At 39.7% G+C, this 26,137-nt stretch overlaps 5 protein-coding genes across 5 annotated transcripts; 2 read left to right on the forward strand and 3 right to left on the reverse strand.

Moving 5' to 3' along the window:
• Positions 1–236: 236 nt before the first annotated feature.
• LOC145889112 (glutathione S-transferase theta-1-like) lies at positions 237–1,847 on the reverse strand. Its single transcript, XM_082979996.1, has 6 exons — positions 1,826–1,847; positions 1,620–1,768; positions 1,470–1,557; positions 1,238–1,354; positions 928–1,064; positions 237–583 (listed from the first exon to the last, which is right to left on the reverse strand). Exons 2-6 carry the CDS (start codon positions 1,729–1,731, stop codon positions 384–386), a joined length of 654 nt encoding a protein of 217 aa, XP_082836122.1. The 5' UTR covers positions 1,732–1,768; positions 1,826–1,847; the 3' UTR covers positions 237–383.
• Positions 1,848–2,452: 605 nt separating this feature from the next.
• LOC145889493 (uncharacterized) lies at positions 2,453–7,877 on the reverse strand. Its single transcript, XM_082980456.1, has 4 exons — positions 7,183–7,877; positions 6,715–6,827; positions 4,909–5,090; positions 2,453–3,455 (listed from the first exon to the last, which is right to left on the reverse strand). Exons 1-4 carry the CDS (start codon positions 7,863–7,865, stop codon positions 2,850–2,852), a joined length of 1,584 nt encoding a protein of 527 aa, XP_082836582.1. The 5' UTR covers positions 7,866–7,877; the 3' UTR covers positions 2,453–2,849.
• A 3,681-nt stretch (positions 7,878–11,558) lies between these two features.
• LOC145889994 (sodium- and chloride-dependent taurine transporter-like) lies at positions 11,559–16,608 on the forward strand. Its single transcript, XM_082981041.1, has 12 exons — positions 11,559–11,727; positions 11,802–11,933; positions 11,999–12,260; positions 12,448–12,580; positions 12,788–12,922; positions 13,021–13,124; positions 13,446–13,539; positions 13,608–13,751; positions 14,261–14,389; positions 14,449–14,661; positions 16,065–16,241; positions 16,510–16,608. Exons 1-12 carry the CDS (start codon positions 11,559–11,561, stop codon positions 16,585–16,587), a joined length of 1,770 nt encoding a protein of 589 aa, XP_082837167.1. The 3' UTR covers positions 16,588–16,608.
• Positions 16,609–17,316: 708 nt separating this feature from the next.
• Positions 17,317–21,177, forward strand: LOC145889995 (sodium- and chloride-dependent GABA transporter 3-like). The gene is made up of 12 exons (XM_082981042.1): positions 17,317–17,497; positions 17,776–17,907; positions 17,978–18,233; positions 18,561–18,693; positions 18,761–18,895; positions 18,955–19,058; positions 19,114–19,207; positions 19,500–19,643; positions 19,928–20,056; positions 20,146–20,355; positions 20,808–20,984; positions 21,044–21,177. Exons 1-12 carry the CDS (start codon positions 17,317–17,319, stop codon positions 21,095–21,097), a joined length of 1,749 nt encoding a protein of 582 aa, XP_082837168.1. The 3' UTR covers positions 21,098–21,177.
• Positions 21,178–23,278: 2,101 nt separating this feature from the next.
• On the reverse strand, positions 23,279–25,408 carry LOC145889808 (uncharacterized). Its single transcript, XM_082980844.1, has 4 exons — positions 25,323–25,408; positions 24,872–25,018; positions 24,382–24,486; positions 23,279–23,714 (listed from the first exon to the last, which is right to left on the reverse strand). The coding sequence occupies exons 1-4, from the start codon at positions 25,378–25,380 to the stop codon at positions 23,401–23,403; spliced, it is 624 nt and encodes a 207-aa protein (XP_082836970.1). The 5' UTR covers positions 25,381–25,408; the 3' UTR covers positions 23,279–23,400.
• Positions 25,409–26,137: the final 729 nt, after the last annotated feature.

A 26,137-nucleotide genomic window follows, 5' to 3' on the forward strand; every position in this document is an offset into this window, starting at 1 on the left:
AACAATCAGTAACTAAGATCAGCGAAAACACAAAGCATTGAACGCAACACACACTTGTGATGACTCAGCATTTATAATCAGCTGAAAAATGCTTACCTCGACTTTTGAAACTTGCTTTGCAATTTTAGTGAAAGTGCTATTGTTCCCTGCACAAATATTTTTTAACGATAAAACACTTTATACCAACGTCCAACACCTCTTTGTATTTCAGAGAAACATCACCGGACTTTGCTGTTAATTTTGCTTTATTAGCGCATTGCAAAGCCGTCTCAGTTTTACAAAATGCACATACTTGCCAACAAAACAGAAAAATGTGATTGAACAAACAATTGAGATTGCATAGTAAAATTGAATGTTAAAATTAATTAGTTACTGCAAAGCTTTTACAGCTTATTTTTGATAAATCTCTTCCTCACAGCATTGAAAATAGTATAGGCTTCATCAAAGTCCGGATTGCTGGCTTCTCTAACTCTGTCATACCATTCCAACAACTTTGGTCGGTTTTTGATCACAACCCTGCCGCTAGCTGTGGGCTGTAATATCTCACAAACAGCAAATAGATCCGCCACACTTAATTCATCACCTGTTATTTAAAAATAACATGAATTACTAGAAAGATTTCCTGTTTTTGAGTGCCATTTTACTAGAATGGAAAAGTTTTTTCTTACATATTACTATGAAATGAGTTAGCTGGCTTTTTCTGCATGTGTTAAGGTTTTATAGTATATTTTCTCATATATATCCCAAGGATTGGAAAATCCAATGTAAATAGTATCTAATGTAAAGAATTGTGCTGTTAAAATAAGTGCTGCTTTGTTAAACTCTGCTGCCAAAAAAATTCTTGTTGACTAAAATGCAAAGTATAGCCAGGTACTGATAAAATGTATGTCGAACTTATAAATAAATGATCCGGTTATACATTCTTACCAGCTATAAACTTTTTGTTATTCAGAAATATTGTTTCCACTTGGTCCAACATTGTGTCCATATCCTGTAGTGCATGGTCCATATTTATAGCACCTGGAAAGACCACTTCACCAATAAATACCTTTCCAGCAAACATTCTGGAAGAAAAATGAAAATTTCATTTACTTTAAAATCTTACAGAAATATTAATTCTGCCATAATTTTTTGTACTTATTCAAATTGATATAGATATTCTAATTTAATGTTTGGCGACTGGTTTCCAAATTCTTTGGACAAAGGTTGTGGCTTGTCGAAAGCATATGCACCTCACCTGGTATTGGTATGTTGCCATTCCAAGTACTCATCGATCTTTGCCCGCACTTGGAGGGATTTTGGATACAAACATTTCGATCCAAACTTTGCATCAAGGTAGCGCAGAATTGCAATGCTATAAAGAACCCGTAGTATGCTTTATACAAGAAATCTTGTGTACATTTTAATCAACACCATTTATAAAACTTTCTTATTAAACATTTAGGATTGGATATTTAATTAAAATGTACCTTTCATTTAAACAGAAATCACCATCTTTTAGTGCTGGAACTTTTCCTACAGGGTTTATCTTCAAAAACTCTGGTGTTTTGTTTTCACCTACAGTAATATTAAATTATATAATATGATCAGCCAGCTGTTATATAGGCATTATTGCTTACCCTTCCTTATGGCAACTGCTTGTATCTGACAAGGCAGTTTATTCATTTTCACATAGATCACAATGGCACGACATGGTTGTGACATCATGTCCACATACAGTGTGACAACCATTTTTCTGCTTTTTAAATTTGTGATAGATGCTAAAAGTCTACAAATGTTATCAATACAAGTGAAGGGTCTGGTGCGGAATCGTACATATACCTACCGCAAACTTTTCCTATAGCTTTCGGCAGGCAGCAGCATTTTTGTGATGGTTGAATGCACACCGAACAGAAGAATGACGTTTCATGGGAGAATGTGGATGAAAAGCCTAAATGCCTCGTTTTGAAAACTTGATGTTAGGCCCCAAAATTCTACACTTTTTAAATACGTCATACTTACAGCCTTTTCAAAATTTGGCAGCACAACTTAGCCTAAAGTAGGTTACATCAATTTAAATTCTTGTACAAAAAATTTCAGTGACGTTTTTCACGATTGCACAAAATGGACTTAGAGGTGCGATCGCACCTTTGGGTTTACAATGACAGAAAAACACCTCATTATCGCCGTTTTTTCAGATTTCCCGGGTTCAAAAGAGTTGCCTGTCCGTTTCTGTGTGCGCTCTGTTGCAACTTAGTTACCGCACTGACGATAAACGCATCGGTCTTCTAAACCTTTGCCTCATTATAGTTAGCATATTAGTTGTGGCTTTTCTATTTCGTGAATTGGTACAACTTAGGCTACATATTTTCCTTAAAAGACTTTTATCTGCGTTTGCTCATTTTTTTTACTGCTTTAAATGAATGAATCTTGAAATTCAATCGTAAAACTTTCTCAATAAAATGAACCGACACTATTAATGATTTTAAAAAAAAATTTTTGTTATCGCAGTAAAAAACTGAGTAGCCTACTGTGGATGAAAAAGCGGGGGGTGTATAGATTTTCACTTCCATCACAATGGCACGGCATGGTTGTGCAATCATGTTTACACGCAGTAAAACGTTTCTATAAAATGTGATAGAAACGCCAATAAAGTATATATTTTTCGAAAAAAAAGAAAAAGAATATCGTTTGGCAAATCCTGGCTAAAAAAACAGTAGCTGAAGGTCAGTCTTTACTTTATCATCTTCTTCTTCAATCGTTGGCATGGTCTAAAAAAATGCGCTCTTCGGAACATTTTCCGCCTTCAGCTTGGAAAACCTTCACATTTCGAATGAGTGAGGACCACGTTTTTTTATCGAGGACATATTTCACCTTTCTGAACCAAACGGAAAACCGGAAAATATAAAGTTTTCGGGCGAGGTATTGGTGACTGTATTCCGGCGACTGTTTTCGCATCTACAGTCCGGTGACCGCTGGTTGACAGCAGAGTGCGTGATCATCTGGCAACTGTCATCGCACTGTATCGTGTGCCCCACTAAACAACTGTGCACGGAGCCGTAGGCGTACAACCGCCCGTCTGACTCGTACGGGCTCTTGAGCCACACGCTCGCGTCGTGTGCAGACATGAACGTACTTTTCGTTACGCACGCACGAAGTTTTGACCGATGAGATCTGACGATTTGGGATGCTTCGCCACCACTTCTTAGTTGCAGCGTAGGTTGTTGCGCGGGCTTCGGGCGGTCCGTACTGTAGATCCTATGGCTGTTCTGTGGCCTTCTGCTACTCTGGGTTGCTTGGTAGTTCTGTCGAATTGGAGGCGGATTAGTAGGTGGTGGAAGTGGCGACTGGGTACGCTGGTTCTGCTGCTGGTATAACTCATTTGCGGAGTTGTCACTATATTGGTGAATCCACCGCTTCCTTCTCTCTTGCTTAACGCTGTACTTGCTTCCCCACGACCAACTTGGCTTTTGACCCTAATGAAAACAGAAACACGTGATAAGAATGAAAATACCGTGGTTTGGCCTTATTTACCACGACCAACTGGGATATTGACCCCAATGGTAAGAGACAAAAACGAACGCAACGTCGCAAAAAAATTAATATGTAGCCTACATAGGAGATTTCATAATTAAATAGCTGCACCTAAATTTGTTACATAACCGGTTTACATGTTTCAAACTCGTTTGCGCGCGAGGGTAAAAACAATCTGCACAAAGACGTAAATATTTAGATACGAATATATCGAATCGTAACGTTAGCAATAGTCACGAGGGCAGCGCGTGATATAAGTGTTGCCCGCACATATGAAAAAGTTCGTTTTATAACGTATACCACTAACAACGTCAGCAATAATCGGATTTGGAGCCAGAAACTCGCCTGACTACAATCCTGAAACGCGCAGAATTTCCAATTAAAAGAAATGCGCCTTCCTTTTCGGAGAAGACACAAGAACCGAACAACTTTTAACCGATATTTGATATCTTGGTACTTGTACGCGGTATCTTTTAAGCCTCAATTCTGCCCGCTGGATATTCCGCGGGGCAATTTTGAAGAACCCGCACAAGCAACTTGTGTTTTGCTTATCTGAAAACTTAAGCTAAGCGGCAATTTCGGTCAGAATCAAAGATCAATTTTGTTCGCGCAGAAGTAATAGCGCTGCGAAGCTGTAACGTCCAACTTTGCTCACAATTAGGGAGCATAAAAAAAATTCTTGAAAGTTAAATTATCCTTCAACTGTGTTCGTTCCATAATTCATCACGCCTGTGTACGATGCGAAACATTTACATTAACTTTTGTAGCATGGTTTGTGGGCTTGCATAACCTTTTCATGCACAAAGACGCCGCAATGTATTTTTTTTGCAAGTTTGAACGCATATAGGTGCTACATACATGCAGCAAATAATCTTAAATTAACAAGACAAACTTCTGTTTGACATGTGTTTATCTTCAGTTTTAATATTTACTCACTCAATGTTAGTTGAATTAAACTACGCTAATCAGCGATTTCCCGAAGCAATCGTATGGTTCAAATTAAATATCAAAAAATTTTAGATAAGCTGTAATCCCCACGAGTTCAATTTTACAATAAACTGTTATATCTCACATTGCACAGGGCAATGAGTCACAAACATTTCACACAAATCATATTATATGCGCAAAAGAGCCATAATAATCAATGAGTGCGCTCCACGTGATTCGTCTGTGTTGATTGGTACCTAGTTTGGTACCCAACATATCGACGATTGACCGAAAGGTACCACAAAGTGGAAATCTGTGTGCCTGCTAGTCTACCAGCTAGCACAGTGCCACATCAACAGCTGCACTGATGAGACCTTACAGGTCGAAACAGTGCGTGTATATACACCCTGTCTGCAGCTCTCATTTTACACAAGTTTTTCTAGCAACCTATTTTCAGTCCAAGCATACCGGCTTGATTTGGGGTGGATCAAAGAGACATTCCTCGATGTTGCTCAGTGACTGCATGGAAAACTGGCCACCGTTTCTGCTCGTGTCCACCACGTAGTGAAGCCCCGTCCTACAGTGGAGTCGTCGCGCCATCGCCTCGTTGTAGGTGCGATTCACAAAGTGCATTGAGTTGATCGCAAATCCTAAACGATAAAAAGTAGACGTGTTATACTTGTGACTTTCGAATTTTATTTGGTGACTTTCGAATTTTATTTGATTATAAATGCGCCTATGAAAGTTAGCTTTCTGTTTTAAGGTAAAACAACACTATACGCAGAATACGTTTGATGCTCCAGCGAGATATTAGTTTGTATAGATTTAATACTCTGCAGAAGGTAAAACATAGCAAAGCGTTTAGTCCTCATTGCTTGGAACAACACTAAAAATGATCGATTTTTATTTCTGTTTCGCGTCCCTGTGAGAAACCGAATCTTGAAATCAAAATTTCCCTTTTGTTATTTCCAAATTTTTTTTATCAATAATTGAGAACGTTATAAAAGTACACAACTGTTGCTTTTTTTTCAATTTTTTTCGGCATCAATTACCGTGTAGATTTACTTCTAATGATAAAAAGCACAGAAAAGTGTGTACAACGCTCATACAACATATCGATTTTTAATTCTGTTCTCATCGCTGATGAGTCGAACGTGCTGTTACCATTTTATTTTGGCACAAAACGCTCGTGGCTAAACGCGGTTTGTCCGGCCCGGTCCACGTATTGATGCGACGCAATCTTTTGATCAATCGACGTGAGCGTAATCATGCAGACAAAAGAAAACTAGGTGAATGGTCAGCTTTACTCAGTGAACGGTCAGTTTGACTGACTTTGGGATCGTCACGAGGTGTGCTGTGTAATTAGCGGGTGACGTCGCTAGTTGTTTCTGATTGGAACCCGGCCACGGCCGTTATATCGTTACGATTTCCTGTGAGTTCAAACGTCGAGGGGCGTTCAATTTTTACGACCGGAATGGTTTCGACTCGCGGTGATGGAGATTACGCAGTAAACGGGAGATATACTGATTTTAGGGTGGTAAGTAAAAACACATTAACTTATTGATCAAATTAATGTTTTTTAGGCGTTCGGCGACCAACATTTCTTTCCACCACTCTAAAACGAACTAGGGCCAGAATCGCTGGTCAAAATGCAAAGGTTCCCTTAATGCAAAACCCGATGTGTCACATGTTTATGCAGCACGCTGCGCATTGTTGACCAATCACAATTTGCATTTGCCGCAGGCTGTAAGCCTTGAACCACGCCTATGTAGAATGTGGAGCGGTTAACTGGCGGAATACCTCCGTCCGACAGCCGGCGATTGACGATAATAGGGGTCCTGCAATTTACGACGGATACCCCGCCCAGCCCGAAAGCTACATTCCGGTGGTCCATAAATGTAAATTGCTTCTCAACGACGACTGGTACGACTTGCTGTATTTTAAATGTCTCCGGAATATAGCCATAAAGTTCAAGCGCTAATATTCCGCAGCTTATGTATCGGCATGCACCCACAAACTCGTTTTTAGGCTTTTAATTGCCGCTCTCGTGTATAGTTCTAAATGTCACCTAACCGCCGTGTTTACTTTATGTAACTCGCTCTTCGAAACCCAGCCCCACGCCATTATCCATTGTACCCAGTGCGTGTAAAATGGCGTAATCCAGCGCAAAGTACGAGCCAACGTTTTTTAATCAGTCGCGGAGTACAAAATCCACTTAGAACAAAGCATTTGTCAATACAGTGCCCTGTGGGCGGTGCGCTCGCTTGTTCTCACCTCGCAAACCAGTCAGGCGACTCAACGTTAGTGCCATTTGTTCAACGTTGGCCAATTTGCTCAAATAAGCTGCGTTGCCCGCGTCCACGTACACCCAGGACTTCCTCAGCCGCCTGTACACAAAATTCGTTTGTAAATTTTGCAACGAAATAACAAATTCGCAATTAAGGGTGTAACTGTGGGGTTTGTAAAACTTGAAAGACAAACTGGCACAAAATAGTTCTAAATAAACTTGGGTTTAAATCAAAAATTTTTTTTTTTTTTGCAAAATATTATCCTTTAGTGGACATCACAAAAAACTACAGAAAGTACCCGCGTATAATTCACCTTCATGCTTCAATTAACTTAATTTCTCGCTAAATGTATGTGACGATGTGAAATTGCTTTTGCGCTAATTATAAGTTGGACGCAAATCACAAAGCGGGCGGGATCCGATGAATATAACAGCATGGTATTCTTCTGACTCACCTAATAATTCGTTGGGCTCTATTCAGAAACTCATCTTCGTACTTTGAGTTCATCCACCGGTACTGCTGGTTTTCAGTGTCGAACGAATACATCAAGAGGTCGGGCTCCAGGATCATGAGCGTAGGGATCGAAGCAAGGCGCCTCAGAATCGGCTCCAGTTTCTTGTCGTAGTCTTTCCACGTCAACACTGACGACTGTGGTTTGTAGAAATTCCAGTCTTGCATTCCGTGATGAAGCCGAAGTCCCTCGGAGGGTCGCATCTTGATCACGGCCACCGGTACGTCACCTTGACAAGCGCTGACTTCAATTAACTTCAGCGCCGCCGCGTCCTTCGCAGAGTCGCCGGTCAACCAATGAGCGTTCCTGAGGATACGAAGTCCGCTTCTCGCTCCCACAGTCTCGCGCACGGCGAGTTTGCTATGTCCGAGCTTCGCCGTGAACTCCACTTGTGTGGATTTCGAGTTCGACCACTCGTAGCATTCAGCTGCGGACATGGGTTTAGCACCCAAACTCACTGTAGGGCTACTGCCGCTGTCGTAGTCCGTCGGAACGAGTTCGTAATCTTCAACACTGTCCGTTGGTGCGTTTTTGTTCATGATCCACACCACAATGGCAACACCACCACCCAAAGCGACAACCACGAGCAGCAAAAGAAACACGAAACACCTCTTGGACATCGCCATTTTATCTAACTGTTTTTGACTTTGAACAAAAAATTACGTTTTTACAGAGCGCGTGATGCAATGCTTGCAGCCAGCCCAAAACAAACGTTGTCTAGCCTGCGGGTTAAATATCACAGTTTTCTCGAAATATCTCGATCACATGCGTCTCGCGTAATCGGCACACATTTGCATATAACTTCAAATTCGAGAACGCAACTTCAATTTTACCTCACAACACCCCAAAGTGTTTTGGTTTTGTTTTGTGTTCGGTCTGCATTGTTACAGCAACCAACTAGCTACCTTCTTCTTGCAGGACAGCGTGCTGCTTCTCTGTCAGCGTCGTTTCTCGCAGGGTACTGTGCGGTCAGAAGATCGCCTTCCGCGAACCATATCACTTTGCCAATACCGCACTGTTTACGGTTGTCACATTTACACGGTTAATTAGCGACGATTACCAAGAACTAATCTAATGTTTATGGGCGAATTAATCGCCATATTTGTTACCTCGCAATTCCTCTGCGCGGATCTGTTACATCGCTTTTTGTTGGTAACCAAAAAACTATTTCTCGACCAAAAATTAAGCCTTACAAAAACCAGTTCGGAACGGCAACAGGCTCTCCATTACTTTTGAACGATATGAAGCCAACTTGTCACAATGAAAAACTATAGTTTTTCACACAAACTTGTTGAATCAGTATGATGCATGTGTTTTGAAATACAAACTTCAACTTCGGCGTATTATTCAAAAATCATTTCTAACAAGGTTTGTGGGATAAATGTTAAACTGCACTCAAGGTCTGTCCTTTGCCACTTTCGTTAGAAAGCATTGCCGTCGACTCGTCTTGCGCAATGGCACCGTGGGAAATTTCTGCGACGCCGAATATATATTTCACCTCTGCCAGTTCACAGTTTCCATCACAACAAAACGATTTATTGCCCAATAGCACTGCGAAAGTCAAGTACATAACCCCTGCTTGTCCTAACCATAAAGCTATCCGACCTGTCTGCTCGCAAACACCGACCTGTAAGCCCCGATTAGTTCGTGTAAACCAGCCTTGTAACAATACGTGTTAACTGGCAAGGGTCGTTAAGTATCGCAACCGTCCAGGTACTGCCGAACTAATCAGATAAAAAATACAGCGCACAGCGAAACGACGATGGTTGGCACGCGCAAACTTCAACTACTGGATTGGATTAGTGGAATGATGATATGCCTTCGAGGCTTGCCGTAATCGAGAAGTGTCAGGTTGATATAAACCGCGGAATTAAGTTGATTAATTACGCTTGGTTACTTGACCTGGTGCTTCTCATCCAGGGTTGCTGGCAAAAGTAATTAATCTTATGGAACGTGTGGTTTAGTGGTTCCGGCAAATTTTCGTGTTTGTTTATTTCCACATAAACCGTTGATACGAGGCTAATATATTCCTGCCGATATTACGCAATGGAGTATGGGCAAAAACAAGGCATGTAGTCAGGAGCAGGACCCTTGAGAGAAATAAAGATGTGCCGATGTTAAACCATTTCTTGTGGACATCACATTAGATTGTATAATGGGTGTGTGAAGCTGTTGGAATATAAATGCCCCATCAGCTTCAAAGCAAACAATCCTATTCATCGCTCTTTACATTGGAATACAAAATAACTTTAGACTCTTATACGATCTCATATATATGTGGGACACCAGCATTACAAATTCGTCGAAATGTAATTTTCATTGACGTCATATTAGCTAGTCGTTGGTGCATAAACTTAAAGGCGCGCTTTCAATGCGTCGCAATTGCTTGGGTTACCTCTTATAGTTATACAGTCTTACAATGTGGCTAAAATCAGTTTTTGACCTTCTCGGCCACGCTCACCCCTTCTGAAGTTTGTTGTATTCCATTCACCCATATGTTGTACACTGCATTTTATTGTTTTATTTTTGTACGATTTTTACTCAGATTAAACGTAAGTTGATGTGCGACACTTGTATTGACACCTCATTCACCCTTGCAAAAATTTCATTCAACAGGTAAAGCAGCACTGACTTAAACAACAACGCAAATGTTTTCACAAGCATAGTTTCTTGTTGCGGGGGCGGATCCGGAATTAGAGAGTATGTAGTGCGGCAATTGCTCCACTTAGCGGCTAGAATACATAAAAAAAACACTTTTAAACGGTTGGCTTTCTTTGTCTTTCGCTATTAATAATGCGTCGCAATGAGTTTTGGTGAATTGCGTTGAATTTGTTGTTAAATGAAATGTGAACGTATGGAAAGCTTAATAATAAATACTGTTGCATAGTGTTTCTCTTAACTGATTTTCTTGCGGCTCTCATTACAATGCTGGAAAAGTAATTGACTTTTATACAAAATGTTACTGCGTTTATTGCACACCGTTATTATGCTGCGCTCTTGTTTCATTTTGCTTTCGTTTGCTGTAATGCGGTTGACGAGCAAGAATCAAGCTTTGACATTAACGGCAAGCTTTAACTGGTAGGAGAAGTTGTTCCACAAAAACCTTTTCACCTTCTTTTTGTTTATATTTGATGATTCACCATTGCATTATATTCTCACAAAAATATTTATTAGCAATTCTTATCTTGTGTAAGCTGCAGACATATGGCCATTGTTTCGACCTAAAAGGTCTCATCAGTGCAGCTGGTGTGACTATCAGACGACTTTGCTGACCAAACACTTGCCAAGCAAAGACTTCCACTTTGTGGTGACTATACAATCACCGTCATCCGTTGGGCACCAAACTAGGTGCAACCTTACGGAGAAAACAAGGTGGAAACACTATGGCCAAGCAAAGCTTAACCAATAGTGCCGCCAAGCCCCATGTCACAATAATTACGAAAGCCTATCTTTTTTGACAATTTGTCAGCATGATATATTGTTCAATTTTATGCAAGAAATTTAATTTTTCTGACATTCTGTGCTTCGCGTTGGATTTTTGTCTGAGAAGTTTGCCGCCTAAACACCTGCTATGGTGTTGTACATTTGCCATGTTTTATAATTGCAAGCAACAACAATAACCAACAAAATTTTTACACAGTTCAGAAGAACCCTATTATCAGTTTCCGGCTTGGGCGGCTATGCTTCTGACACTATTACGAGTTCTTGTTAGCAGCGATCGTTTTGCAGTTTTCCAGAAATAAAAATAAAAACTAAACTAGGAGCAAACCGTCTGTTTTAAATACGAGGAAGCAATTATTGATGTCCTGTTTAAGTCCTTTCACTGCATGGCGGTACCAAAGCTTGTTTGCTACATACGCAAGACCGCGCTAGTGGCATAAGACCGTACACTACATATGGGATTCCCATGGAAGGTTCCCGCAGACAGCAGGTTGTGCACGAAGAACAAGTTGGTTCCAAATTAGATGTTTTAGAACAGTGGAGTTTTAGAAATGGAAATATTTTGAACTGTAACCGAAAGCATAAGTGCAGTGAATCCCCACCTTTCTTGGCTCACAGCAACTCTATAAAACTTATGAAGAAATTGCGGTACCTAATGGCAGCAATCCAATGAGTAACCGCCACATGTACTGCGATTAGTCTCTCTATCTGATTGTACATAGTTTTATTTTTTTATATCGTAGGTAAAATTTGTGGCCTCGACATTGGCATTGTGGTTGGGAACTACTTCATTAATGGAATTGATCTAATTACTTTCTGTAGACAACAGATCTCCAGTATATATCGAGTATATATCTCATAGACCAATTGCGTCTACCATGAAATTGGAATTGGAATTGGAAGAAAATGACCCTTGTCTGGAGGAAAGGAAGAACACCCGGCAGAAATGGACGAATTCGAGGGATTTTGTTTTTGCTCTGCTCGCTGGTTCAATTGGTCTCGGGAACGTATGGAGATTTCCTTATCTCTGCTTTAAACACGGAGGAGGTTGGTATTTATACTACGTGCGAATTTTTTATGAGTAAACGACTTTACAGTAATATTTCCACCGTTTTTTACAGGGGCATTTTTATTTTCCTACCTCTTCTTCGTGCTGGTGTTTGGCATTCCTCTGGTAGCCATTGAAACATCACTAGGGCAGAAGATCAGACAGGGGCTGTGGAAAAGCTGGGGAATAGTTCCAATTTTTAACGGTAAAACAACCGCTTTTTCAATAATTTTTGAACTGATTGGTTTATAAAACATAACCCTTTTTCAGGTTTGGCGCTGGGGCAAGTGATTGTCACAATTTACCTCAATATAAGTTACCCAGTTGTCATGGCTTGGACGTTAAAGTATTTTGTCAAAAGCTTTTCAACTGTTCTCCCGTGGACATCATGTGACAACAATTGGAACAGCGTCAACTGTTATTCCGTTAGCCAACAAGGAAACACCACAGTTTCCAACGTGACAAGAGCACCCAAAAACGACTCGGAAAATAATTCGTTAACATTAATTTCATCAGTGACCGAGTACTGGCTGTAAGTTAAACAAATTTGTTTCTCAATTTTGTGGCTTTTGATATCACCAATGCCAAAGACATTTTGTGGTAATTTCTTAAGACGCTAATCATTAGTCAATGACATTTTGGAGCAGTATCATGTCACGGTATTCATTGCTTGAGAAGATCAACTTTAAACCTTCCCAAATATTCTGCATTGTTTTTAGAAACGGAGTTTTGAATGTTTCGTCGTCCCTCGACGAACACGGAAGTTTACGATTCGATCTTGCAATTTACCTTGGAATCGTTTGGCTTCTCACGTACCTCGCAACGTTTAAAGGCGTCAAGTGGACGGCAAAAGTATATCGAGTCATATCAATTAATTTTAATTATATGCATCATATATATATGAATCTTGGACTCAAAACAAAGAAAAATGATAAATATAAATAAGCATGGACGCCAACGATAACACAGAGGTTATCGAGTCATTTTTGATGCCAATAACTTACATAAAAATGTTTTGCGATTAAATAGCGTTTGACTAAAGCACTGGAACATGTTTAGGTCGTTTATATAACAGCAACCACACCATTCCTACTCATTTTGGTTATCTTAGTTCGTGGTTTGACGCTTGAAGGTGCGACCGTGGGTATTAAGTATTACCTTATACCCGACCTGAAGAAAATCATACAACCGGAGGTAAGATACAGAGTGTTAGGCAAACAAACTCTTGGCTAAATGGAATCTAAAGCAGTTAAAATCCGTATTAAACTTTTGTGAACTTTTTTGACATTTAGACGTGGTTAGCTGCTGGTTCACAAGTAATGTATTCATTTTCCATTTCGATTGGAGTTTTGACCACGTTGGGTAGCTTCAACGATTACCATCACAACTTTATAAAGTGGGTTTGATTATAGGTTAAAGCAGTGATTCCCAAGCGGCAACCTGGGAGGCCATTTAAAACTTTCAAGGGTGACGCTTGCCTTTTTTGATGTATTCATCATGCAAATTTTTGTTGAATTTATGGTAATATTTCGATGCGGTACTTTATTTCGTTACCCAATAGTGACGAGAATCCTTTTTCTATTTTTTTGGGTAGCCGTATGCCATAAAAGTTTGGGAAACACTGACTTAAAGATTACAGCTGTAGTGTCATGATGAACTTGGCCAAAAATGCATTTATTACAATAGTATGTAAACATTAAATTTGGTAATTTCTTAGAGATGCGACTATATTTTCTATCTGCAACGCGTTGGTGAGTTTTGTTAGTGGTCTGGCGGTCTTTTCTACGCTTGGATTTATGGCAGAATATCAGGTAAAGCCTAGATTTTTTAGAGTTTAAGATTTGTTGATAAAAATGTTTGTTTGATTTTTGTTCAACAGAATTCTTCGATCGAAGACGTGGCAAGCTCAGGTCCAGGGTTAGTTTTCATCGCTTACCCAAAAGCTTTATCGCTTCTACCCTTTCCGCAAGTCTGGAGCGCTATATTTTTCCTAATGCTGATTTTTATAGGATTGGACAGTTTGGTGAGGACATCTTTGCTTGCGCTGTTTTCCGCGACATCTCCGCATTAATAACTTCTCAGCATTAATTTCAACACACAATATTAATTGAAATATGAAATTTCTGTTGCTGCCAGGCATTATTGCAATTAAAAATGTAAAAAGTACGTTTATGCCAGAAGATCAGTACATTTTTAATTACAGTATTAATTGTTTGGGGGTAAAGCAAAACGAACAGTGCAAGTTTCTTAACATAGTTTTTAAATTATTTTGCACTCACTTGTTTCCTTCATAATATCGCATTTTCGTGGTGCCGTAAAATGATTGTATAGTTGAACTGGAGTTGATATTTGTGAGCAATCTCCAACGTAAAGTATGGTTTGATAATCTGTACATTTTTCGACGTTACAAGTAATTTATTATTATTTTTGCTATGCGGCAAGAGATGCTGCTTAAATAGAAACGCCCACGGTTTCATTATGCGAGATTCCCATGTGTTTAGGAGTCTTCCACTGATATTTTTGTTGTTGTAGTTCATTTCCCAAGAAACTGTGATCAACTTCATGTTCGACAACTTTCCATTTATGACACGAAGAAGAGAATTGAGCCAGGCCTTCGTTGCCGCGGCCTTTGCACTTATAGGGCTGTCCATGGTCACCCAGGTAACACTACCACAAAAAGATCTCTACAGTTATATCAATACGACACGTTTCATGCACAGGGAGGCGTTTACGTGTTTGAAATATTCAACATTAACTACAGCGCCGCTGGTTGGAGTATGTTCTTTATGGCCGGATGCGAATGCGTCGCAATCGGTTGGTTCTATGGCTTTGAACGTTATTGGAATGAAGTCCTGAAAATGATTGGTTCCCATCGACGATCCAAATTGTGGCTACTGATTTCTGTGAAATACATCGGGCCCGTGATATGTATGGTAAGATTGCTACGAACTGTGTCTGCGGTCAAAGATTTTTGCTACCGTACGCAAAAATCGTTTAAGAATTTAGGAACATAATTGACGGTTTTATATATCTTTAATACAAACAAAATAGCCAATGCAATAGTAGAAAAATTCATGCTACAGACTTTCTACAATCATTTTCAGTGTAAAACGAAGGCGAACCGGTAAAATGCTACGGTAAAGTAAAAAGGGGGGGTTGAAAACGTGGAATTGTTGAGATTAGAAGCCGAACAAAGTTGCCTTTGGTAGTGATAAATCAAAGGGTATAAAAAAAACTTGTGTGAGGTGAGGGACACACCTGCGAATTTCCTTTGATAACTGTTTTGAAGCATGGCCGAGATAAGGAAGTCGCATAAGCAGGTGTTGCTGGGGCTGCTTTGTCGTTTCTTTAACCCGGGGTTAAGTGTAACGCTTTGCAGGAATGTGAAAACGCAACGATCCAGAAAGGCCATGGGCTAGCCATTGCGCCACAGGGTAGTCTTTATTGCCTGAAATTCCTCGTGCACGAGTTTAAATGAGCTGCATATGTTATATGCACAGAGTAACAAGGCATTAACAATGTTGTACTTGCAGTGTAGTGGGGTGAGCCTGTTTTTTACTTATCGCAAATTCACCGCCTTCATTTTACACTGAAAATGATTGTAGTATAACAATCGAAACGTTTAAGATGGAACTAATAACGCGTAAGCACATGTGCATTGAATGGGATCATCAAAGAAACTCACATTTTCAAAAAGGCTCTTTTGCTCTAATCATTCTGCGGCTTAATTCACACCATTACGCTCTTAAAATTCATAACCACAGTGTTACCTAGTGACTTTATGTCAGACTTTATCGGTCTGACAAGACGGAGAAATCCTGTTTCAGGCGTTGACTTTTAACTTGATCCAAATCTGTGTTCTGAAGCGCACCAAAAATACTGCCAGTTTTGCTGCCGTTTGCATTTTCGCATCAGTAGTTTTACTGTACAAACATTCCTCTTTTTTTCCGTCTCGACTAACTTGCTCATATGGCATTCTGACTCTAAAACTCGGAAAGGTTTTGACTTGATTCATGTGACTTGTTTACATGAATACCCAACTTAATTTAGTCTTGTTGATATCCTTTGTTAATTTAAAGTGACGAATGTGTGGCGAACTTCGTATTCTGAGGCATGTGGTACAAGACAAGCAGCGACAGAATATATTTTATAAAAGAAAAGGTTTAGAGTATATTATTAACGTTGTATGAGAGGAGCTTTTTCTCTGGCAAATCCGAACATTAGGTGAAGATACGAACTCACGTAAACGTGGCATAAAAACAAGGTGTACAAAGCAATTGACCCGTCAAGTTTATTGGGGCAGTAAAAAAAACTCAAATTGTATTCAATGTTACAGACAATCACAATCTACTACATGGTGATTCAAAAACCGCTCGCATATAAAGATTATGTTTACCCTGCTTGGGGTCAAGCCATTGCCCACCTGATGAGTCTGAGCTCAGTGATTTTCATTCCTGGATATGCAGTTTACATTTTGGTGAAAACTTGGCTAAGAGGCGGAAACATTCGAGAGGTGATTAATGTAAAGCAGGAAAATATGTTGTCTCCCGTTGCGTATTACTAGTGGTACGATTACCACCGGTTGGGAAACAAAGGCTTTTTTGCCTCATGTCCGTGCGCGTTGCTTTCTATACCTTCAGCAAGCACAAAATTATGTTGTTAAATTCAAATCCGGAAAGGCATTGTATTCGTTCATGAACACAACGAACGCTGATATATGACAAAATTTGTGTATAGCATAATGGTTGAGAGTAAGTTTAAGGTCCTTTTTGTGTTTGCAGTTGTTTGGATGCAGGCAAACACTTGGCGAGCAGGAATCAAGTTTTGACAGTAAAGTCAAGCATTCTAACGAGGTTTAGCAGCTCGGAAAACTTATACCGCGAAAAGCTGTTTACTTGGATATTATATCAAGTTGATGATCATGTTTTGTATTCAGAATGTTCTCGTCCGACATTTGTTTGCATAAGTGATCAACATGATTTTTGTTCAGTATTTGTGTGAAATTATATTCAAACATTTTTCGTCACTCATCTTTTTCTAACGGTTGCTGTATGTGGTAATTTTTTGGTATTTCGTCAACTTAACTCAAACCAAATACCAACGACAAACAAAGAGGAAGCTAATATACATTTTCTGTGTGTATTCTCTTCCGTCAGGATGCGATTATTCAAACAAATTGACAATGATAGAATATGACTGCGCACATCACGAGTTAGATTTAAAGAATGTACGTAAGCATCAGTCTCCACGCAGGCCAACTTGGTTTTAAGTACATGACACAGTTCACTGTCGCATAGGAGGATGAGAATTTTTTTGTGTTTACGTTGGTCGGATTTTTAGGTTTAGGATTAAGTTAAAGCTCTGGTGTATAGGACAGTCATAACCCTACAAATTTTGCCTGGTTTTGGTCATTAAATTTACTCTTACGCTATGCAAAATAAAATGGTTGTACTTCGTTAGAAAGAAAGGTTTGTGGTCGCGAACAGTAGAACAAGATAATATTTTGCCGCCGGCATTGTTTGACATTTCCTTCCTGTAGATAACAGATTTTGATAGGGCAGTTTAACCACAAATCAATTGCGCTTGCGATGGAATTGAACCTCGAAAATGGTGCTGAATTTAAAGAAAATGACCCTTGTCTGGAAGAAAAGAAGAACTCCCGGCAGAAGTGGTCGAATTCGAGGGATTTTATTTTTGCTCTGCTCGGTGGTTCAATTGGTCTCGGGAACGTATGGAGATTTCCTTATCTATGCTTTAAATACGGAGGAGGTTGGTATTCATATTAGAGTTCTAACACTTCTAGGAGTTTTTTCGTAACAAAGGAATTGCAGTGAGAAATGGCTGTAATAGGATGTGTTCAAGCATTACCCGCCAAAACTATAGGCTATAAACCAAAATAATTGTAGTGCAACTACTGTTGTTTTTGTTTGCGAAATAAAACTAAATTGAACTAAACTAATGTGGAAAAACGTGACAAGAAAGCGTTTTGCGGATTGGAAAATGTTACGGGACAAAACTACCAGCATCATTAATCAATATTTGCTCAGGAGCATTTCTGCTTCCATATTTCCTCTTCGTTCTTGTGTTGGGCATTCCGATGGTTACTATGGAGACATCTATAGGTCAGAAGTTGAGGCTGGGACTTTGGCAAAGCTGGAACATTATCCCAATTTGTAACGGTGCGTCGGCTTGGCTTGTGAGAACGATCATATTTATCTCTTTTAGCATTTATTTGTCATTTAATTACAGGAATTGCTGTGGCTCAAATTGTGGTCGTGATATATTTCAATGTAAGCTATGCCGTCATTATGGCTTGGACGTTGAAATATTTCGCTGCTAGCTTTTCTTCCGTTCTGCCTTGGACAACCTGTCACAACGATTGGAACAGCGTGGATTGCTATTCTATAAGCCGACAGGAAAACAGCACGGGTATTGGCGTAATGTCAAACGAGTCCTCTTTCAGCGTCCCAGTCAACGCCACGTCATCCGTCACAGAGTATTGGATGTAAGTTTGCTTTAGTCGGTCACTTGTCTTGTTATTTTATAAGTTAAGACTACTTTGCTACAAATGAGATGCTTGATACTTTAAGGCGGTTGTGAACAAAATGCGTATTGCGTTAACGTGCGTTAATAGCATCCGAAAAACGGACCGACAAATTACGTACGTAAACGTAAAGAATTTTCGTTCCGAACCATCATTCGAACCAGAATCCGCCTACGCAAAGCGTATGCGTGGACCCGACCTTGGGTATACTAATTAACATACTTTAAAACTATATATCCGAGCATGCCCCTAAATGTGTTATGCGAAATTTATAGAACTATTTTCTAGGAATGGAGTTTTAAATGTAACATCTTCACTGGAACAGGCCGGAAGTTTTCAAATAGATCTTACCGTGTGTCTGGTAGCCGTGTGGGTCCTGACCTACTTGGCCACTTTCAAGGGAATTAAATGGACGGCAAAAGTAATTTATATGCGACATGCACAAAGAGCCCGGAACCGACACAGAAATTAATTGTTTGTATTTGAAGGTTGTTTACATAACCGCGACTCTGCCGTTCGTTCTCATCGTAGTTATATTGGTTCGTGGGTTAACTCTGCCGGGGGCTGATCAGGGCCTTAAATATTACCTCATACCGGATATAGGAAAATTAATCCAACCGGAGGTAAGCATACCGATAGCCGTTTATGATCGCAGTGAACAACTCCTGCTGTACCGTTATAGGTTTGGGTTGCAGCCGGCACGCAAGTTATGTACTCATTTGCCATCGGGGCAGGCATAATGACAACTTTAGGAAGCTTTAACAGCTACAATCACAACTTTTTGAGGTACAGTTTGAGGACAGTAACATATGTGCATTTTGTATTTTTTTTACTATTTCAGAGACGCGACTATATTCTCTATCTGCAACGCGTTGGTGAGTTTTGTCAGTGGTCTGGCGGTCTTTTCTACGCTTGGATTTATGGCAGGATATCAGGTACGCAATTTCCATATTAAGCTTCTCACCAATTCAACAAAATGCTTCGTCCAATTTATGCACGTGTTTGATGCAAAAAAATAAGGTTATTAACAGAAGGATGAGGTAAATATTGTGCTGCGCAAATGTTGCAGATGTTCGTTGACATTTTTTCAACTAGCATCAAAATGTACATGACTGTCATTGTATTACGAAGAAACCGCCTTCATCCTACTTTGTAATTGCCTTTGCCTGGATCTCACCGCTCAAATAAAACAGAAAACCGCATGTTACACGAACATTTTGTGAACAGAATTCGTCGATCAAAGATGTGGCAAGCTCTGGACCAGGGTTAGCCTTCATCGCTTACCCAGAAGCTTTATCGCTTCTTCCCTTTCCACAAGTCTGGAGCGTTTTATTCTTTCTCATGATGATTTTCATCGGCATGGACAGTTTGGTGTGGGCTTATATCTCTGCTCTGATAACTTCCCTACATTGATCTCAACACATAACATTAAATTTTTGTTGGAGATAGCAGTTTATTGTAGGTCACTTTACCAGTTGAAAGACATCTTTGTATTCGGCAGGTTTGGCCCCAAACATTTATTTTATATATTTTAACCCTGAGGACTTAGTTACTTTGATCTTTACTTTGAGCGTTCCAATCTGTGTTATTTTTTTGGAAAATTGCCAGAAAACCCTCAAAAATGATTTAATATTTGACGTTTTTATTCCTATCAGTTTATTTCCCAAGAAGCATTCATAAACTTTCTGTTTGACAACATTCGTGTTCTAAACAAGAAAAAACCGCTGTGTCACGCACTCGCCGTCGTTTTGCTAACCGTCATGGGATTGCCTATGATGACTCAGGTGGGAACTGGAGATAAATAACCCAAAAAACTTTGTTTGTTTTGTTTTAAGGACCTGAATTAATTTGGAACGCTACCTTGTTTGTACAGGGAGGCGTTTACGTGTTTGAAATTTTCAACAACTACGGAGCCGCCGGTTGGTGTATGTTCTTTATGGTCGGATGCGAATGCGTCGCAATCGCTTGGTTCTATGGCTTTGAACGTTACTGGAGTGAAGTCGAGGAGATGATTGGTTCCCATCGTCGGTCCAAATTGTGGCTACTGATATCATGGAAATACATCGGGCCTGTAATTTGCATGGTAAGGTAACATTGCGAAAACAACGTTGAACAACCGCGAATGTAACTACAGAAGGGAGTTTACATGTACAGTACAGTTATTGGATAAAACAAAGGGTGTGGTCTGTTCCATGTATGGCAGGCCGAGCATTATGCTCTTGACTTTTACATTTCAAAACATTTATGTAACAACAAAATCATGGTAACCGACAACAAACATAAGGAAGCTCAACGCACAACCAAAATATAGTGACTTGGATATAGAAGATTTGTGTAGGGTAACCTGAAGCCCCGACCAGATATCAGTGATAGCCTGAAATGAGAAATGACCCGGCACGATATGTTTTAAGCAAAACATTTGAGATCGACAAAACGTAATTTTGGAGAGGTTTCACTTTCCCGTGCGAGAAACAGTCAATTCATGATGTAAAAGATTGCCTGTTTTTAATGGGAAAATGGCAAATCTTGTTGCAGACAATCACAATCTACTACCTGGTGATTCACAAACCGCTCACATACAGGGGTTATATTTATCCTGCTTGGGGTCAAGCCATTGCCCACCTGATGAGTCTGAGCTCAGTGATTTTCATTCCTGGATATGGAATTTACATTTTGGTGAAAACTTGGCTGAGGCGTGGAAACATTCGAGAGGTGAGGGACAGGAAATATTTACTTAATACTGTTTTGGTGATGTGAACGTATTTTTGCAGCTTTTTGGGGTGAAAACAATTGACCACCCCGAAAAGTCAGCGAGTGTGGGTTGATTGGTGAGCAGTTTATTTTCGCAGTAATGCTATTGTATTTACGTAGTTGATTTCATGTACAAATAAATGAAAATACCGTTAACGTCAATATTAAATTTTTTTTTATTGCAAGTCATCGTTCCGTTAGATGCGCTTTTCATTTAACAAGTCTAGCAAGCAAACAAATGTTTCAATATTCAAACTCGTTTGTTGCGTTTATTGAAAAATTTTTTGTGCGACACATGCTACGAATGCATACAACAAAAAACGTGTTGGTGACTGCGCATTCCATCCAACTCTTAGCGCTGCGTTGATCCCTGGAATCCTGTCAAAAGTGTTGCATCCATCTATAAGAACGTATATGGTCAGCACACGTCTTGGATGAAAAGTTTCAGCGAAGGTCAGAAACCAATGTAACGTTTAGTAGATGGTCAAGTTTCATAGGATGTAGGTGTGACTTATAAAATAGTTATTTGTGGTCAAAAATGAAGAAATTAACAGTGGGTAAAATGACGTGATTATTCGTATCTCAATATGGCTTGTCAGCTAAAACGTAGGTTTTATGCAACTTATAGCTGCGACTAAAAACTACCTGATAAACATATCTGTTTCTTGCTCAAGCCAAACGATCTTTTTACCAGCTATCGGACAAGGGTAATAATGACACGAGTAATAATGTTTAAGCAACTGCTTTAACATACCTTCAAAGTTGCACGTCAAGAAGCAATAGTTAATGTTGTCGTCGCATGCTTCGTTTTCACTCCCGTATTCTGAGCAGGTTCGTATCGTAGTATAGACTTGAAGAAAAATGTATCGTGCTTAAATCCTTTCGGTAACGCAAGCACACTACCCACTGTCAATGCAGTAACAACGGTACCTACTGGGTTCAAGACATATACGGGTAAATTTCAAAGATGTTGTACTCAACTAAGATTATCGAGACTTAAATACAGTCAATGTGACAAAATTACCGTCTAGGAATTTGACCCGAATTAGGGCACAAAATCTTTCGGTAGGTCCACATTCTACCAGTTCTTGGTCAAACAACGCAGCATCAGGGATACAGGTATTTTCCTCAAGAGAAGAAGGCGTACAGTTCAAACATCTGATTCCAAAAGCTACTAAAAATATTCCTTTTTATTGCTGTTATCTGGACATTCCTAACATTCCTAAAATCAGCCTTTAAATCTGGTATTTTGCCATGCAATTTGCTAAATTTGCATTTCTTGGTCCGAAACTGGGTTCCGGCAAACGTACCCTAAGCTACTGTGGAACGGCTCAACTAATCTTTAAAGTAAACACCGAGTTCCATACATACATGGATTCCACATTTACCCTTAAGTTTTGTTTCGAATTCTAGCTGTGCTGGTGTCCAAAACGCAAAACAAAACTATTGGTCTCTTGGGAGGATCGCAAGTTATTCGTGTTAGGCAATATTTTAACGTTTAACGTCAAGGATCTAAACCATAACCTGCAGACGAAGTCGTTGAGCTTCAAAGCAGCATTGCACACGCACAGGAAGTTTTAAACACTAAACCTAAACTGAGTATGTTGTAAACAGACGTTTACCTTTGAATCATGTCGGTGGCCTCTAAGGTACAATTAAAGCTAAACAATGTTTCTCCATTTAACGCTACATCTTCAAATTTAAAAGCAGAATCATTTCACCAATTGGTGATCCTTATAGTTGATCATCACTGACCTTGAGGTACGATGAGTAGAATTGAGACCTCGAGTAGAATCGACCATTCCATTCTATTTTTAGTCCTTTCCCAGATGCTGTTGCAGTGAATTCTCAATATTAAATCTTAAACTGGGTTTTGTGGATACAAGTATTGCAGCCCGTGCATTCAAATTCGCGATTATATTGCCACTGCGGTGATCGGGGTCAACAGTTACTCCTCGGTCGTGGAGCAATTGCTTCCTTTTCTCGGTACGAAAATTCTATGCTATTTAAATCTACGGCGCGTCGAAGAGCGGAGTTGTATCAGATTTCACTGTTGGGTATTCCCTTTGTTAACCGAGAGCCCTTGTTGTTCTATAGCTTGGTGCAAACCCTGAACTGCTAAGCAAAGTTAACCAAGCGGCGACCCGGTCAAATGCAAAACAAATTAAAGTTCTGAGACAAATCTACGACCGGCGAATAGCATAACTTAAGCATGATAGTGATAACATTACTTGAAAAAAAAAACAGCATTCAAAACGAAACATTGTATGACTTACATGTGTCAATAAGTAAAGAGGTATAAAAATATATGGATTGAGCAGCGCTGTATATTGCTGTTTTTACAATGGGAAACATGTGGTTAAAATCGTTGCAACATTCAGAGAAATAAACATAGGAAAAGACTTAGGCATAAAGGAAGAAAGCTTGGTGAAATATTGCCAACACTGCTTGTGGTTGTTGGTGGTGGAACCGTGGAAGGGTTGTTTTCTGATACACTACTGGTTGATGGAGCTATTGAGCCGGAAGATGTACCGCTGGAAGTGGTCGTAGATGGCGCATTTGAGCTAGATGGTGATGTGCTGGAGGTGGTGGTTGATGGCGCAATTGAGCTAGATGGTAAAGTGCTGGAGGTGATGATCGGCGGAGGAAGTATGCCAGATGGTGGCGCACTAGGAAGGCTGTTGCATCGGTCTGTGCAATATTTTTGTCAGTATTAGTAAACGTGCATAAATTGATTGCATGACGTATACATCATTGTTGGGACTTTAACGATACGTTTCTGGTTGAGACAGTGCTGGTGCTGCCAAATTCGTTTCTCATAAGGCCGCAAGGTAATGCAATATTGCTAAGTGGGTATTATCAACAATTAAAAAAATTCTCATATATTATAAAAAATGACTAGTATCACGAAAATAATACACAAAAATCACGACCAATTGTCTGACCGGACTTATCACGGTTATCTTCCACTGCTCACAACACGAATCAGAAATCGTGTTCCAACTGCTTCTTATGTTTTTCAATTACCTACTCCTTGTTTCCTTTTGTTCTGTCCTGATATTTATCCTTAAAATTTACAGACAGACTGTGTTTTTTTATCGGCACCAGAGATGGTACTGATGCCAAAGTACTACGAAGTATGGGCGCGAATTTCTTTTGCTTTAAAATTTTTTTACGGTTTCTTGGAAAACTGATTTGCATCACGCTTCTGCGTACACCCACTGAATGAGTCTCAAGCGTGTGTGACATCATTTACTGCCCCAAAATCACACGCAAAGAACACGTCGTTAATGACGGTATCCAACATTGCCATCAACATTATGTGGAAGGAAGAGTTAATTGTTGAGATCTAGTTTACCTGTGTTACATGAACAAGCATCGGTTTGTCCACTTTTCACGCATCTCGGAGTTTTTTCGGAAGTTAGACAAGTCCTGCTGACTGTTTTGTAGGAGTTTCCGGCAACTGTAAACAAACACGATACACATTTTAAAACGTGGCGTAAATACGAATACGCTGTTTCTATCATTCCAAGTTCCCCATACTTAGATTGACAGAATAAACAAATTATATTTGAAGATATATCAACGACTTCAAACATTGTGTTGCTAACGCTACCAGGCATAATATTCAATAAATTCAAAGCTCTTCTGGCAAAACTGATTTTCTTTGACGACGTTTCAGTCGTTATCCAACCGACCTTCATCAGGACAAGTACGTAAACGCAAACACGGTGATAGATCAACGACGAGTGGCGCGAAAATCAATTTTTTGAGGAAAAGTAAGCATTGTAAGACCTCACAAGAGTTGAGCTTAGGTTTGCGGTGAGTTATGGCTCCATATCACTTACAATTTAGTGTGTGAAAAGCCATCGCGCATTTGTCTGCACTCGGCAAGCAGTTGACCAAATGCCTTTCGTTGACCACTGGACCTTTGCAATCCAACCCATCCGACAAGTAGGAATTGTATGTGCAAACGTAACACTTGATGGCGTCACCTGTATCAAACCAATATTAGAAAAGCCAAAAAAAAACATATACTTTGAAGAAAACCTGATCTTTTATCGTAGCTGGGATAAACTAGTTAAATCATGACTGTTATCAGCGCAAATTTCTCATGAACAAAACCCAGAAGAATTTTAAAAATGTTGCCTTGATTAATAACAAACATGTAGCTCGTAAACACAATATACATTTTTGTCAGCTGACTGATTATTTTCCCGCAAAAGTTTTTTTGAAAGCATTGGCTTCTAAACAACCTAGAATACTTAATTCTTTGATTTTCAAGGTAGACGTTCTTACCTGGAGTTAAAACTTGGGTCAGAAATAACAGAAACGCGGCCACTGCAAACGAAGTCATAATTGACACTCGAACGTTTAACTGAACTAACGATGCTAAGAATGGACTATATTACCGTGCCCAATTCACCAAATTTGCAGAGATCGCCGCGATTGCGAAGAAGGGGGGTCCGCGTCATATCGTGTGCGGAAAAATGTCGGTCTTAGCGTCACGGAGTTGTGGCATGCCTCACGTGGTCACAACTTATATTGATTGATCGGTAAGCTAGTAACTCGTGAGTCCAAAAGCAAAATGATTGACGGGGGCTGCATATGCATAGGAATAATTGTTAGGTTTATCGGGAAAAAATGTTTTCGTAAAACTTTTTTATGAGCTGTTTATGTTTCTTTTTCATTCTCTATTCATCAACTGGCAACAAATTCAATTACCTGAAGCTTATCATCGCTTTTGAAAAGTTGACAACGTTGTTTATTCTAACAATAGGTTAAGAAAGCTTTCAGGAAAAGTGATCGAAGCGTCCTTGTGCAGACGGATTTCGATCATAACACGTGCAGCTGCGCTACGTTCGCTTGCGTCAATGGCTTCGCATCCGTTGTTCTCATTGGGCGTTCAATTGCATTTCCGTTACTTTACTACAGTTCAAACTGGCATGCGCGTTACTATTTTTTCCGAAAAAAGACTACCATTGAGTTGGAGAGGCGGGTTATTTCCCAGTTCTTGCTAAGGCTTCGAAAATATGCCAAACCGTTGTATGTGAAACACACACGTCACAACAATTATCAACTCACGAACGTTGTATGGGACAGTGGCTTTATCA

This window comes from Ascidia mentula, chromosome 2 (genome assembly GCF_947561715.1).
Source record: "Ascidia mentula chromosome 2, kaAscMent1.1, whole genome shotgun sequence".
NCBI lineage: Eukaryota > Metazoa > Chordata > Ascidiacea > Phlebobranchia > Ascidiidae > Ascidia > Ascidia mentula.

What these genes read in the sequence shown, in the direction of transcription:
- LOC145889112 (XM_082979996.1), bottom strand. Translation starts at nt 1,731, where the DNA reads ATGGTTGTCACACTGTATGTGGACATGATGTCACAACCATGTCGTGCC. An exon ending in TGGCAACATACCAATACCAG is followed by an intron (nt 1,065 to 1,237) that starts GTGAGGTGCATA and finishes TTTTTCTTCCAG; the next exon opens with AATGTTTGCTGGAAAGGTAT. An exon ending in TAACAAAAAGTTTATAGCTG is followed by an intron (nt 584 to 927) that starts GTAAGAATGTAT and finishes TTTAAATAACAG; the next exon opens with GTGATGAATTAAGTGTGGCG.
- LOC145889493 (XM_082980456.1), bottom strand. Translation starts at nt 7,865, where the DNA reads ATGGCGATGTCCAAGAGGTGTTTCGTGTTTCTTTTGCTGCTCGTGGTT. An exon ending in TCGCCTGACTGGTTTGCGAG is followed by an intron (nt 5,091 to 6,714) that starts GTGAGAACAAGC and finishes TTTATCGTTTAG; the next exon opens with GATTTGCGATCAACTCAATG. An exon ending in ATCCACCCCAAATCAAGCCG is followed by an intron (nt 3,456 to 4,908) that starts GTATGCTTGGAC and finishes TGTTTTCATTAG; the next exon opens with GGTCAAAAGCCAAGTTGGTC.
- LOC145889994 (XM_082981041.1), top strand. Translation starts at nt 11,559, where the DNA reads ATGAAATTGGAATTGGAATTGGAAGAAAATGACCCTTGTCTGGAGGAA. An exon ending in AGAAAATCATACAACCGGAG is followed by an intron (nt 12,923 to 13,020) that starts GTAAGATACAGA and finishes TTTGACATTTAG; the next exon opens with ACGTGGTTAGCTGCTGGTTC. An exon ending in GATTTATGGCAGAATATCAG is followed by an intron (nt 13,540 to 13,607) that starts GTAAAGCCTAGA and finishes TTTGTTCAACAG; the next exon opens with AATTCTTCGATCGAAGACGT.
- LOC145889995 (XM_082981042.1), top strand. Translation starts at nt 17,317, where the DNA reads ATGGAATTGAACCTCGAAAATGGTGCTGAATTTAAAGAAAATGACCCT. An exon ending in ATGCTTTAAATACGGAGGAG is followed by an intron (nt 17,498 to 17,775) that starts GTTGGTATTCAT and finishes ATATTTGCTCAG; the next exon opens with GAGCATTTCTGCTTCCATAT. An exon ending in TCCGTCACAGAGTATTGGAT is followed by an intron (nt 18,234 to 18,560) that starts GTAAGTTTGCTT and finishes ACTATTTTCTAG; the next exon opens with GAATGGAGTTTTAAATGTAA.
- LOC145889808 (XM_082980844.1), bottom strand. Translation starts at nt 25,380, where the DNA reads ATGACTTCGTTTGCAGTGGCCGCGTTTCTGTTATTTCTGACCCAAGTT. An exon ending in GACCCAAGTTTTAACTCCAG is followed by an intron (nt 25,019 to 25,322) that starts GTAAGAACGTCT and finishes GGTTTGATACAG; the next exon opens with GTGACGCCATCAAGTGTTAC. An exon ending in GGCTTTTCACACACTAAATT is followed by an intron (nt 24,487 to 24,871) that starts GTAAGTGATATG and finishes GTTTGTTTACAG; the next exon opens with TTGCCGGAAACTCCTACAAA.